We start from the raw sequence: 12,375 nt of genomic DNA, 5'->3' as shown, positions 1-12,375 counted from the left end.
AGACTCCGACATAGCCATCAACGAAGCCCTGCTTGTTGAAACAGACATTGGGACACATGCCAAATAGATGACCAATGTGCTGGTACCCAGAGAGCTCTGACTTGAGCGACAAACCTTGTAGGAGAAAAAATGTTGAGCTTGCGTTGAGACAACCACCGCAGCCAAACCTCAACCCGTGTCATTGTCACTGCCGAGGGACCTTCTATGCAGCTCCAACTTCACAAAGACATGGTGAAAGAGACCCCTCAAACATGTCGGGAGACACCGACTACCAAACCCTACCGCAACCTTGCACCGCCCAAAGATGCCATCATCGACAAACAAAGAGACCATGCTAATAGACCCAAGGTCGTCGCCCTGGCATCCTTGCAACAAGCGGCAGGGAGTGGGGAGGGGGAGACTCCCGACCAAACTCCAAGACGCCATCGCCCAATCCAGATAGAAAAAGGGTTACCCAGAGTCTAAGAGAGGAGGGCATAGGCTCTCGAACCATGAGGTCTCCAAGAAGGTTAGAGGCGCTCGCAAGCGTCACCATCTTCGACTCCAGGCGACTCGCGTATGTGGATACTTGTCAAACATGTATGCTTGCAAGAACTCACGCTTGTCAATTTCGTTTGCTTTGGCTCCATTATTATCACAACCAACACATGGGGCATATATTTTTTTATCTCTCTCCTCTTACTTGCCATTGAACTGTGTGCTGCCCACAAAAGCTGCAAGCATCTTTGTATACAGCCACACATCCAGCAGAGCAGTGTTTTGCACTAGAGAGAGAGAGACGGAGCTGAATAATGTAAAATCTGGGAGGACTTCATCAACATGCTTAATTACATTACCTGACCTTGCCTATTTTCAAGTACTCCCTCTGTTTTTATTTAGTCTGCGTATTAGTATTGGTCAAAGTCAAGTTTTGTAAACTTTGACAAAATTTGTAAACAAAAATGTTAACATACACAATAACAAATCAATACCTTTAGATTCATTATTGAATATACTTTCACATCATATAGATTGGTTATGGTTAATGTTTATATTATTTTTATAAACTTGATCAAATTTTATGAAGTTTGACTTAAGTCAAATTTAATATGCATAGTAAATAAAAACGAAGGGAGTACTTGTGAATATACAATTAAAGATTGGTGCATATTCTTCTTCTTCTTCTTCTTCTTTTGTGGGAAGGTGCATATTTTTCTTCTGACCGTATTTTTGTGTGTGTGTGTAACTTACAAGCTCGCGGCTTGGTCGGAAGATAGTTGGTCTGTCTTGCCATCTCCAAGTACTCCCAAGGTCTAGAAATATAATGTGCATATATTTTCCAGCTTTGTTTAGCGGCACATGATTGTGTAAACTTGTCAAATTTGTATTCAAAATCTATATATGGTTGTATTAATTATTTTTCAAAGTTAAATCCGGAAACAAAAGCATTTCTTATATCTATGGACGAAGAGAATGTTTGGCGAGGCCACCTACAATGGTTATCGATAGAGTTGCAAGCGGACGGCGCAAACGCGACTGCCTGCATCCGTAGTTATCAATATTTTCTCATAGCTGTCACACTGAACATGTGGATATGCGAGAAAAATGCAAACTACTAAACCCCATTGCATACGTCACCTCATCACGCATTTTGCACATATATAGAGATAAAGTGTTCACTTCATTTTTTTAAATAACTGGCTTAATATCGTCTTTATATGCATCTTTGATCATTAAATTTTGTAGAGATACATTATTGGGGAATCGTGAAAATGTTTTAATGACACATCAAATAATATTAGTTTCACGTTACTGATATATAAGATATGATGATCTTAGAGCATCTACAGCCGAGCATCCCAAATTTGCGTCAAACACCCGGGCGGACGGCCTGGTCACTGACCGGTCACAAAAAAAAACGACCCACACGGACGCCTCAAACTGGCCTCAAACGTTCAGCCTGACCGACACCCCTCATATCCAGCCCAAATCTAGGGCGAATATGGGGGTGCCCGCCACGTTGAACCCGACCCATGTTGGCCCACCCGATCCCACATACATTCGTCCCAATCCGCCAAGCTCCTGTCTGGCAATCTCCGGCCTTCTCCTACATGGCAGGCAACAAATCTGGATCCTACACCTTCAGATCCATTGACCCCGAGCTCATCCCATGCAGCCCCAAGGAGGAGATGACCGCCGGGCTTGTGCTCCGTTGCTCCCGGGAGGAGGCCGCCCGACAACAACGCTTGGATTCCTTTCATTTGGAATTTATTGCGTCCGCCCAAATGGCGCATGGATCCACCACAAGGTGCGGCATCGCTGCCTCATCGGAGGTGATGCAGCCCGTCTGGTGTCCGAACTCGGTGGCGTGGAGTCGCGTTCTCTGTCGTCCCGTATAGTGGATCAGTCTGGGTGTCGCAACTGTGTTGTGGTGGATGATGTCGGCTCGTCCCAGGACGGGACAGATCCATCATCGATCTAACGTCCACCGGCACCGTTAGGGTTCCCGGCTCCGACGAGAAAGAGTAGGCCATGGGAGACCTCATCACCTTGAGTTCCGTGAGCCGGCTCGTGTCCCATGTACTACTCTACCTCGTCGGGGACTGGACCAACACTCCAGAGAGCGCAACCGACCGCCGGACATGGACACGGCGGAGCCGAACGGGCTTCGCCTAAGATTAGATTTACATTGCATGTTATAGTATGTATTTGAGGTTTCTAATTTGAAGTATCCCGTTGTGGAATTGATTATTTGAGACGTGACCGGTCATTGTCTGCGAACATGTGCGGGCGCGTCCACAAACGTTTGAGAGGTCAAATTTGCCAAGTCCGTTTGTAGATGCTCCCATGTTTGCTCCCATATGATGACATAATATGTGTCGATGATTCACGTTTGATGCCTTTGCCATTTCACCACCATGCTCGAGGGGTGTTAGAATAAATTCGAGGTACTCCGTCGATCATCCGAGGACCAAGCAATCATACGAGCACGACACCGAGATTTGTTAACGAGGTTCACCGATATGGCTACATCCCCGGGGCCAGACTACGGGCGCTCCTCCCCGTGACACCGTCACAATACCGCACACCGGCCACCCGGGCGCCGGCACACGCCGCCGGCTCCCCCTTGCGTGCCTGTGCTATTATGTTGGCATAGGTTACAGTGTGTGTCTAGCCCCGCTATATATGAGAGGCCTAGGATACAAGTGTCCTACTAGAACACGACTCCATATCCTATCTAAACACCATACAACTACAAGTCCAACTGTAACCTACCTTGTACACAATATTCAACACAACTCTAACAAACTCCACCTTGGCGAATATTCTCCACCACCTTGAGTTCGTCCATGTGTCAAACTTCCATGTACATTGGACTTGAACTTATCCCATGAGTATCGCTGCAACTCCATAGACTCCATGTGACTCCACCTGCAACTTGTAGTCCCTTCTTTTCTTGACCACAGTCAACACTCGAGCAAAATTAAGTTCCCCTTGCTCTAGTTTGTGCTCCCAACTTCCAGAGTATCCGTTCAGCGCCATCACACACCGATCACTGACCTGCGTGAAAGTGAACAACTCACATATTAGATGTCAAACATAAGAGTTATCTGAACTCAACATCACCGCTCCTTTCTTGACCGCCTGACTGAAACTTGAAGGAATTTCACCATTGCTTGAGGTCATCCCGAGTCAAATTTGCAGTTGTCTCACCACATATATGACCACCAGAGCCCTGGACCGTCTCCATGTTCCGTGCGTACCGCATGCCTCGCCGCTATTACCGCGTCGAGCCTCCACTGTCCCGGTCGAGTCTCAAGAGTTGCGAACCCACACCACTCAACCTCTACTTCAGAGTACCACCGATCATCACCGACCGATGACGAGTCTCATGCTTCCATCAAACCACTGGGCTCCAGTCTAAACTGCATGTCGCTCACTTTTCTCCCTTGCTGAATAGGCTTCGATTCCCTGGATCCTTACATCGTAGCCCCTCAATCCAGCTCCACCTTCAACATGACTCCTTGGTGATTGTACGTGCCACCCCGCGCCTCGTCGACTCCAAACTTTTATGTGCACCATCTTGAATCAACCCCGCGCCATAGTCTTGTTGAAGCCACACAAGCCCTCGGCCTGCGCCGCGTGTTTCCACGCCCAGAAAACGATCACCATCGGCATCACGCTCCTATGTCGCTATCGCCGATCCCACCACCGTCTTCTATACCAACCGACTTGCATCGATCCGTCAGACTGCCTAGTCCGACCCAGCCGAACTCGTTCGACTATATGACACGTTCGAGGCTCCCAAATCGTCTTTCACGAATTTCCATCCATCACAAAATAATTCCATCTTAGCTGACCTGATTTCCTGCAATGCCTTCAAGCATCCATGTTGTGCCAACGAATTTCCCACCCTTGTCTGTCATAACCCAAGGTTTTCTGTCCCGTTGAACTTCTCCACCTCAAACCAGGTACCCATTGACGGCATGGTTCTTCGTATAACTAACCTAGTGAAAAAATAATTTGAGCTTTCCATGCAATGCCCCAAGTACACGAATAGACCTCCGCGTACTACTGGCAAATTCCAACCAAAAAAACATTCTGGTCTTCTCACGTAGCTCCCTTGACACAAATTTTTAATGCTGGCTAGTTGCCTTTGCCTTGCCAACGCCTACGCAAGTAGTACTTCTGATGGACACGCTTGATAGATCTTTGCCGCTGACTGATTTGCCTGCCTGTCCGTGTACTATGGAGACTCGGTCTCCTTTTGTTTCCAAAACAAATCTATGTCTGTTGTCCTTGCACATAATCAGTCCAGCTTGGCCTCCCAGCGCTGCACTCCACCCTTAGACATCCGGCTCCACCCCTGCCACACGGGCCTTGCTGCATGCACCCGTTCGTGTCCGCGCTCGGCAGCCTCCAGCCAGGTTACGTGTCTTACAACACGCGTCGTTGGAGCGCCTCGCTCGCCACACGAACTCCTGGTGCCGCACGGACTCGCTGTAATAACGCCGGATTGATCACGAAGGCCTTCCACGCCATCGCCGCTGCTAAACCGATCCAGCCGCCGAGAACTCTCTGCGATCGCTTCTTCCATACACGATGCCGTCTTCCCGAATCTTCAACTCGTGCAACCATGATCCACCGACGCGACAACTTGCTTCCATGTCTCCAATCACACGCGTTGCACCTTTGTCAGATCCCATTGACAGCTTCCACATGCTCTTCTCTAAATCAACGATCCAACCTCTGAACAACCTAGCTCGTGATACCACTTGTTAGAATAAATCTGAGGTATTCCGTCGATCATCCGAGGACCAAGCAATCACACGAGCACGATACCGAAAATTGTTAACGAGGTTCACCGATATGGCTACATCCCGGGGCCTGACTACGGGCGCTCCTCCCCGTGACACCGTCACAATACCGCACACCGGCCACCCGGGCGCCGGCACACGCCGCCGACTCCCCCTTGCGCGCATGTGCTATTATGTTGGCATATGTTACATCGTGTGTCTAGCCCCGCTATATATGAAAGGCCTAGGATACAAGTGTCCTACTAGAATACGACTCCATATCCTATCTAAACACAATACAACTACAAGTCCAACTGTAACCTACCTTGTACACAATATTCAACACAACTCTAACAAGGGGGCGTCCCTGATTCTTATGTTAATGCTTGGTGCGTCACGCTTGTAGCATGTAGCGCGACTGCCACCCTATATTAATGTTCTATGAAATGTTATGAGTCAAAATTAGAAAATTTCTACTACAAGCTTCTCAGAAAGCCGTTTATGTACAAAGGGAGATAATAACAAAATTAGATATTAGTAATTGTATTAACCACACTGATATACTATTGAAAACTCCCAAGATTTAACAACTTAAATCGTGAATTTCATTAATAAAATATTAATGACATGCCATAGAACTAGAAAAATAAAATTGTATTCAAAATAAGTTTTTAATGTATAATTTTTACGGCACCCAACATAATTATCAGCCCGATTGATGATCAAAATAAATATAGAAATATGCAATGATCCTATAAGTCCTAAGAAAAAACACAGTATTAATTTATACCTATATTTATATGAAAAGACCGGTCAAAGCTATCCAGCTAAGTCTAGCCTAAGACCGTGCTGGACAGCTATGACCAGTCTAACTTGGTTATTATCACCACCGACACCTTCATCACCACCCATCACCGCTTTGGCACATCTCCCCATCTCTCTTCTCTTTTATTTATCCATTGAGATGTGTGCTGCGCACAAAACGGTGCCGCCAGTTTTGTGCGCGGCCGCACGCCACGTCTGAAACAGAGCAGCACGGCTCGCAAAGTACTCCCCAGTGTCAGTTCCGTTGGTAGAAAACCATGCGCGCCCGGTCAGAAATACACGTCCCGGCGGGCGCACCGCAGTAGCACCGTCTTGAAAGCCAGCGAGGGGCGGACGAGCACGCCGTCGCCGCCCTCCGCCTCGGGCTGTCCTCCTCTTCCTCCTCCCACCTCTCACGGCAGGGAGACAGTGAGAGCGGGCGTGCCGATCTTCTGGCATCAACAATGGCGGTGGGCTCTCTCTCTCTCTCCCTCTCTCTTTCCTCTCTTGTCTGGCAATTTGTGGCCTCGTTGATCCGAAGTTTTTCGCACTCTGGATCATGGAGGTATGCGAGGGTTTCTATCGCACGGAATATCCTGCGCACGCACTGTCAGCAAAATTTCCATTGACTAGAAACTCTGAAAGATTCCTCTGTTTCTCAAACTCTGTCCCATGTGTGATTCCTGTTCTGCATATGGGGGGTTTTCTGGTTTGTTCGATCGAGAACATGTATATTCTTGAAGCCATATAGCGATTGATGGCGATTAGATAGAGGAAGGGGATGGAACTACGCGCCTGGACTGGTCTAATGGACTGCTAAGTTGTGACTTGTGAGGGGGAAATAAAATTCCCCACACGCCTCTCGGTCTCAAAACTCAAATCCTGAATCCCTAGCTGCACGACCGCAAATGCGCGTTGAGCTGACTGGATAGAGGCCGCCAAGGCTGCTGCTGCGGCGGCGCCGCTGGTCTGACAACCACCAGCAGCAGCAGATACTAATTCCTCGCCTTTTCATTTTGGATTCTGGTGATTTTTTAATCTCTGCTGCGTGTTATTAGAATAGAACCTGGGACTAATTAGAACTGGGATTTAGAAATTCAATGTCCAAATGTGATGTTGTAGGAAATTCATCATGCTTGTGTTGATGTACTAATCAATTTCAGTATCAAAAGCTAAAACCATTGTTAATAGTTTCAAAGTCTTTTTAGTACGTTTTCTCGTGTCCTGGTAATCGCATTTCATGGATCTCTTTTCTGGACCTTTTATTTTGTTGAGCGGACTTGCATTTGCCTTGATAAATCTCGACCCTAAATTAAATGCGCCCCCCCCCCCCCCCCCCCCCCCCCCCCCCCCCCCCGGGGAAAACCACAATTCTTGGCTCTGCCATATTGCAGTGGCTGGTTTCCTCAATATGTTTGTCATTGTCTGATCATGTATCAGGGGATTATGCCCAATAGGATGGTGCAATCATTTGCTCAAAAAAATTAGATCCTGCAGTCATTTGTACTGATTCCGCATCTGCGATTTCGACTGTTGCATTGGTCTTTGTGAGCAAAAGCTTGTCTCGCTTCGCAGTTACTAATTCCAGTGCCACCATTTGTGTAGCTTTGCTGCTATAGCTCTGCTGCAACGGGTTGTGTCGTGCCATTGCACATAGCTGTAAGCTGGATGTCTCTAGGACATCAGTAGTTCTTCCTGAGGCAGAAAACCGATCAGCGATGGGTGCACCGATTTCTGAATACCACTAATGCATTCAGCCTGGTCACGAGCCTCCCACGGAATTCTGTTATATCCTGTCAACTATAACGATCATGTGTCTCAAGAAAGATGCTCTTCCTGACCTGTTAAAGCTAGAGCACTGCATCAGTTAGGCATCCCTACAGTTGAAAATTCAACTGTTGTATTCTGCCAATGGACGGTTTTTATAGCTCTGCCTTCATATTACTGTCCAGAAAACTATTCTTCCTGGCATTGGAAAGTTAGCATACTTCAGTTAGTGAGGCATCCCCATAACTGCAAATCAAACTGTTTCTAATTGCACTAATGTTATTTTTTGGGCATTAGCTTGATGTTTTGCTTTGAGAGTGGTGAAGGGGAGCTTGTTAAATAAAAAAAAGGGTTTTGCTCTCCCTTTTTGCTGAGTTCTGAACTCTAGAGCTGAATCGTTGTACAGATTTCGCACTGGAGATTTCAATTGCGATATCTTATGGTTGTTGTGGGCTTCTGGCACAATAAAGTTATTTTCCTGCACCGTTTTATTCTCTATAATTGCTTTTCTTGTGGTTTGCTTTTAATATTGATCAAGGTGTGTTTAACTCATGTCACAGGGCTTGACTAGCGACAGCAATGATAGTGATAAGTTTGAGTGGGAAAGTGATGGTGAGGCTGCGCCCTCATCAGCTCCGACCTTGAGGAACTTGGATGCTCCTGGCCCGTCCACGCTGGTACGTCAGGTAGTAACTGGTTGTGTATTTCAACATAAGAGCTAGCCATGGCTTGTTATTATTATGATCATATTGTAATATTTGTTTGTGCAACTGTCTAAAGAATTCTAACGGGTGGGCAAACGGGGAAGCAATGTCTACTTCTTTAGTCGAGGAATATGTGACAATGGGTTTCCCAAAAGCGATGGTTGTGAAGGGCATTAAGGAGATTGGTAATATTAAAAATAACCAATGTCATTTCATTTGTCTTCTTTGTGTTTGCACCTTCTGTTTTAACCATGGCTTTTGCTTTCAGGGCACAATGATGTAAATGCGTTGCTAGAGCTACTTCTCACATATAAGGTATTTGTCAATGTGCTTTATTAGTGAGTTTATCTTATGATACTTTTGCTGCTTGGTGGCAAGGATCTTATGTTATAAGGCGATATGAAATGCAGGCACTAGGTGATGAAGGTGCATTGGGTGATTGCTCTACTTCTGGCTGCGCCTGCCCAAATGTTCAAGATGATGATGATGATGATCTTGATTCCGATAACTGGGATAACGACAATGATACTGGTGGTAGAGAGCACAACTCTGATAGTTCTGGTGATGAGGTAGATGATTCTTTATCTTTAGTTATGTTGCTAGAACTTTTTAAATCATTTGTATGCTGATATATGTGAAATACTACCTCGGTCTCAAATTATGAGAGGTTTTGTTATGATATTTTATAGACTACCAAAACATCTTATAATTTGGAACGGAGGAAGTATTTGCCATGCATACCTTGAGCACCTCCTTTACGTTCTGTTTGAGCTTTGTTTATTTTGCTCCCAGCCTTTCATCACTGTAGAATTGCATTGTGAGTTTGAACACTTGATTTTAGAATTCTTCACTGTAGAATGGCATAGTTCAAGATTCTTCTTTTTATTTTCAATTACACAAAACAATCATAATACTGGAAAAGAACATCACATGCCACACTAATTGCATCAAATATCCTTCTAAGATCAACCTCAAGAAGAGCAACATCTACCTGTTAGAGCCGAGAAAAATGATGGATTTGGTCCATAAATATTCTGCTAGAAATGCATAGACGAAGTCACTAATTTGGAATTCTCAGCATGTAATATATGATGTGATAACCAGTTTTCATAAAGTTGACTGAACACAACAGACAGGGAAACAGTATGTAGTGTTTGATTTGTATTGCACCTGCTCAGCCAAAAAAAACATCTTGCCTAGGAAGGCGATAACCTGAAATGGGAGGAATGGGAATATCGTCATGTTCTCCTGAAAATACACAGATATCATCATTCATCAGTTTTTAACTTTCTATCACGCAAGCAGCATGAAGAGACCAGATAACTGTGTTTCACCACTGATATGCATCCAACACAGAGTGCCATCATATGAAACGACAAAGTTGTACATGTACCTTCAGTTTATTCCAGTCCAGCAGCACCAGTGCTTCATATTGCTAGTGTGCATAGTTGCTCAAGTGTAAAATGATGAGCATTTGTGTTCATGCATACAGTACCTTTTGTATTAACGTCATTTCAAACAGCGCCGGGGAATAAGAAGTCAAGTTCCTAAATGATTTCATTGATTTAATTTTTGATCAGTTTTTCTTTCTCTTGATTCTTGGGTAGTTTGTGCTATTCATTTCTTGATCATTTAGATGTAGGTCCCCTTCTTTTCTCTGGCCCTATACATGTCGCTATGTAGTTGTATTTCCCTATCAGGAGTCACATAGTTGGCATTAAAAAGTTAATGAGATATAACTAGTGTTTTCTAATCTCGGTTTGTTGTTGTACCTTTGTGCAGGATTTTCTAAAAGAGATGTCAGCGAAGGACGAGAAGATAAACTTATTAGTAGACATGGGCTTTTCTGAAGATGAAGCCAATATGGCTATGACAACATGTGGTATGCCTCATTTTCAAATTGTTTCCTTGACGGTCCTTCTTTCATGTTAAAGGCACCTTGTGCTATATAAATTCCTGTTTCAATTTTCCTAGGTGTGGATGCTGATCTCTGTGTATTAGTTGATTCGATCAGTGCATCACGGGTTGCAGGAGATTGCCATTCCACAAACTTATGTGACGATCAGGTGCGTTGTGGTTTGATGTACATGTGAATACGATAACAGTTTCGCTCTTTTAATTTGATGTAAGGACACTGAAATCTGTGACATTTGGCAGGTTATGGATAGATGCTTTGATTCCTTTGGAGAGAGAAAGAAAACAAGATTGATTGAAGAGCGCAAGAAAAAGAGGAAGCGATATGGAGGTGGAGCACATGGCAATCGATCTTCCTTGGATGGTAGCGATGATGAACCAATGCTTCTCCCAAATCCAATGGTTGGATTTAACCTGCCCGGTTATAGGCGGCCATCAGTGATGAGAATGCTTCCTCAACAAGCTATTGGACCACCTTTTTTCTACTATGAAAATGTGGCCCGAACTCCAAGAGGTGTATGGGAGACCATTTCAAGATTTCTGTATGACATTGAACCAGAGTTTGTGGATTCTATGCATTTGTCTGCAGCTGCAAGGAAAAGAGGCTACATCCATAATTTGCCAATTGAGAACAGATCACCTCTTCTTCCTCTGCCTCCAAAGACCATATTTGAGGCATTTCCTCATTATAAGAAGTGGTGGCCTTCTTGGGACCCGAGAAGACAACTCAATTGCTTGCAAACAACTGTGGCAAGTGCAAAGACGACCGAGCGGATCCAGAGTCTTCTTGCAAGGTCAGGCAATTCACCACCTCCAAGTGTTCAGAAATATGTCATTGATGAGTGCAGAAAATGGAATCTTGTCTGGGTTGGAAAAAACAAGGTTGCTCCGTTGGAGCCTAATGAGGTGGAATATCTACTTGGTTTCCCAAGGGACCACACAAGAGGGGTCGGCAAGACAGAGAGATATAAATCTCTTGGCAACTCATTCCATGTTGATACTGTTGCTTACCATTTGTCGGTGCTGAGGGACATGTTTCCTAATGGTGTTAGTGTGCTGTCCTTATTCACCGGTATTGGAGGAGGAGAGGTAGCTTTGCACAGGCTTGGGATCCACATGAGGGCAGTGGTTTCTGTTGAGATAGGTGAAGCTAATAGGAGGATTTTGAGGGGTTGGTGGGATCAGACCCAGACAGGCACGCTGATTGAGATTGCTGATGTGAAATCTCTCACACCTGATATAATTGCATCATACGTTGGTAGATTTGGCGGCTTCGACTTGGTGATTGGGGGCAGCCCATGTAACAATCTTGCCGGGAGCAACCGACACCACCGTGATGGCTTGGAGGGCGAGCAATCTTCTTTGTTCTACCACTACTTCAGAATCTTGGATGTCGTTAAGTCGGCTATGGCGAGGATGTAGGCTATGGCAAGGATGTAGCCTAAGCATTGCAGTACCCTATCTTATCACGTAGTGCTTATATCTAGGAACCGCGACTTCTTTTGTTTAGTTGCTTCATGTCCTTTTCTTTGCTTGCACTTACAACTATGTATCAAGCACTTAATCTGTGGGTTCCAGGCTATGAAAATGGTGAGCCCAATAAGGTTAAAGGATGCTGCTGCTTTGCTATGAAGCCTATTGTGAAAAATACATTGTGTCTTATGCCGCTTTCATCGTGTAGGGCCTTCAAAGTCAGGAAAGAAGTAAGGGTCAGAACTTGGGTTCTGATTTTTGTGATAGTGATTGTTATGTTTAGAGCCTGCCTAGTGCCCTGTACTCCTGGTGCACAGAATGTTAACTGGCAAAAACCAAAAATAGTAACCTCGATCTGTATTCTGTAGTGAATGAATAGAAATAATGATTATCAAACTATCACTGGAGATGAGATAACTACATTCGTGCAAACGAGT

At 45.1% G+C, this 12,375-nt stretch overlaps 1 protein-coding gene across 1 annotated transcript; it reads left to right on the top strand.

The window, feature by feature from the left end:
• The first annotated feature begins 2,090 nt into the window (after positions 1–2,090).
• Positions 2,091–12,095, top strand: LOC125516912 (DNA (cytosine-5)-methyltransferase DRM2-like). Its single transcript, XM_048682176.1, has 8 exons — positions 2,091–2,312; positions 8,408–8,524; positions 8,628–8,736; positions 8,820–8,866; positions 8,962–9,120; positions 10,334–10,433; positions 10,526–10,617; positions 10,709–12,095. The coding sequence occupies exons 1-8, from the start codon at positions 2,091–2,093 to the stop codon at positions 11,885–11,887; spliced, it is 2,025 nt and encodes a 674-aa protein (XP_048538133.1). The 3' UTR covers positions 11,888–12,095.
• The last annotated feature ends 280 nt before the right edge of the window (positions 12,096–12,375 follow it).

Source organism: Triticum urartu, chromosome 6, assembly GCF_003073215.2.
Source record: "Triticum urartu cultivar G1812 chromosome 6, Tu2.1, whole genome shotgun sequence".
Classification (NCBI taxonomy): Eukaryota; Viridiplantae; Streptophyta; class Magnoliopsida; order Poales; family Poaceae; genus Triticum; species Triticum urartu.
Note: the sequence above shows the minus strand (reverse complement) of the source record. Positions and strands in the feature narration are given on the sequence as shown.

Coding starts and splice junctions, on each gene's coding strand:
- LOC125516912 (XM_048682176.1), top strand. CDS start 2,091: ATGGCAGGCAACAAATCTGGATCCTACACCTTCAGATCCATTGACCCC. Junction 8,525..8,627: donor CTCCTGGCCCGTCCACGCTG/GTACGTCAGGTA, acceptor AACTGTCTAAAG/AATTCTAACGGGTGGGCAAA. Junction 10,618..10,708: donor CAAACTTATGTGACGATCAG/GTGCGTTGTGGT, acceptor GACATTTGGCAG/GTTATGGATAGATGCTTTGA.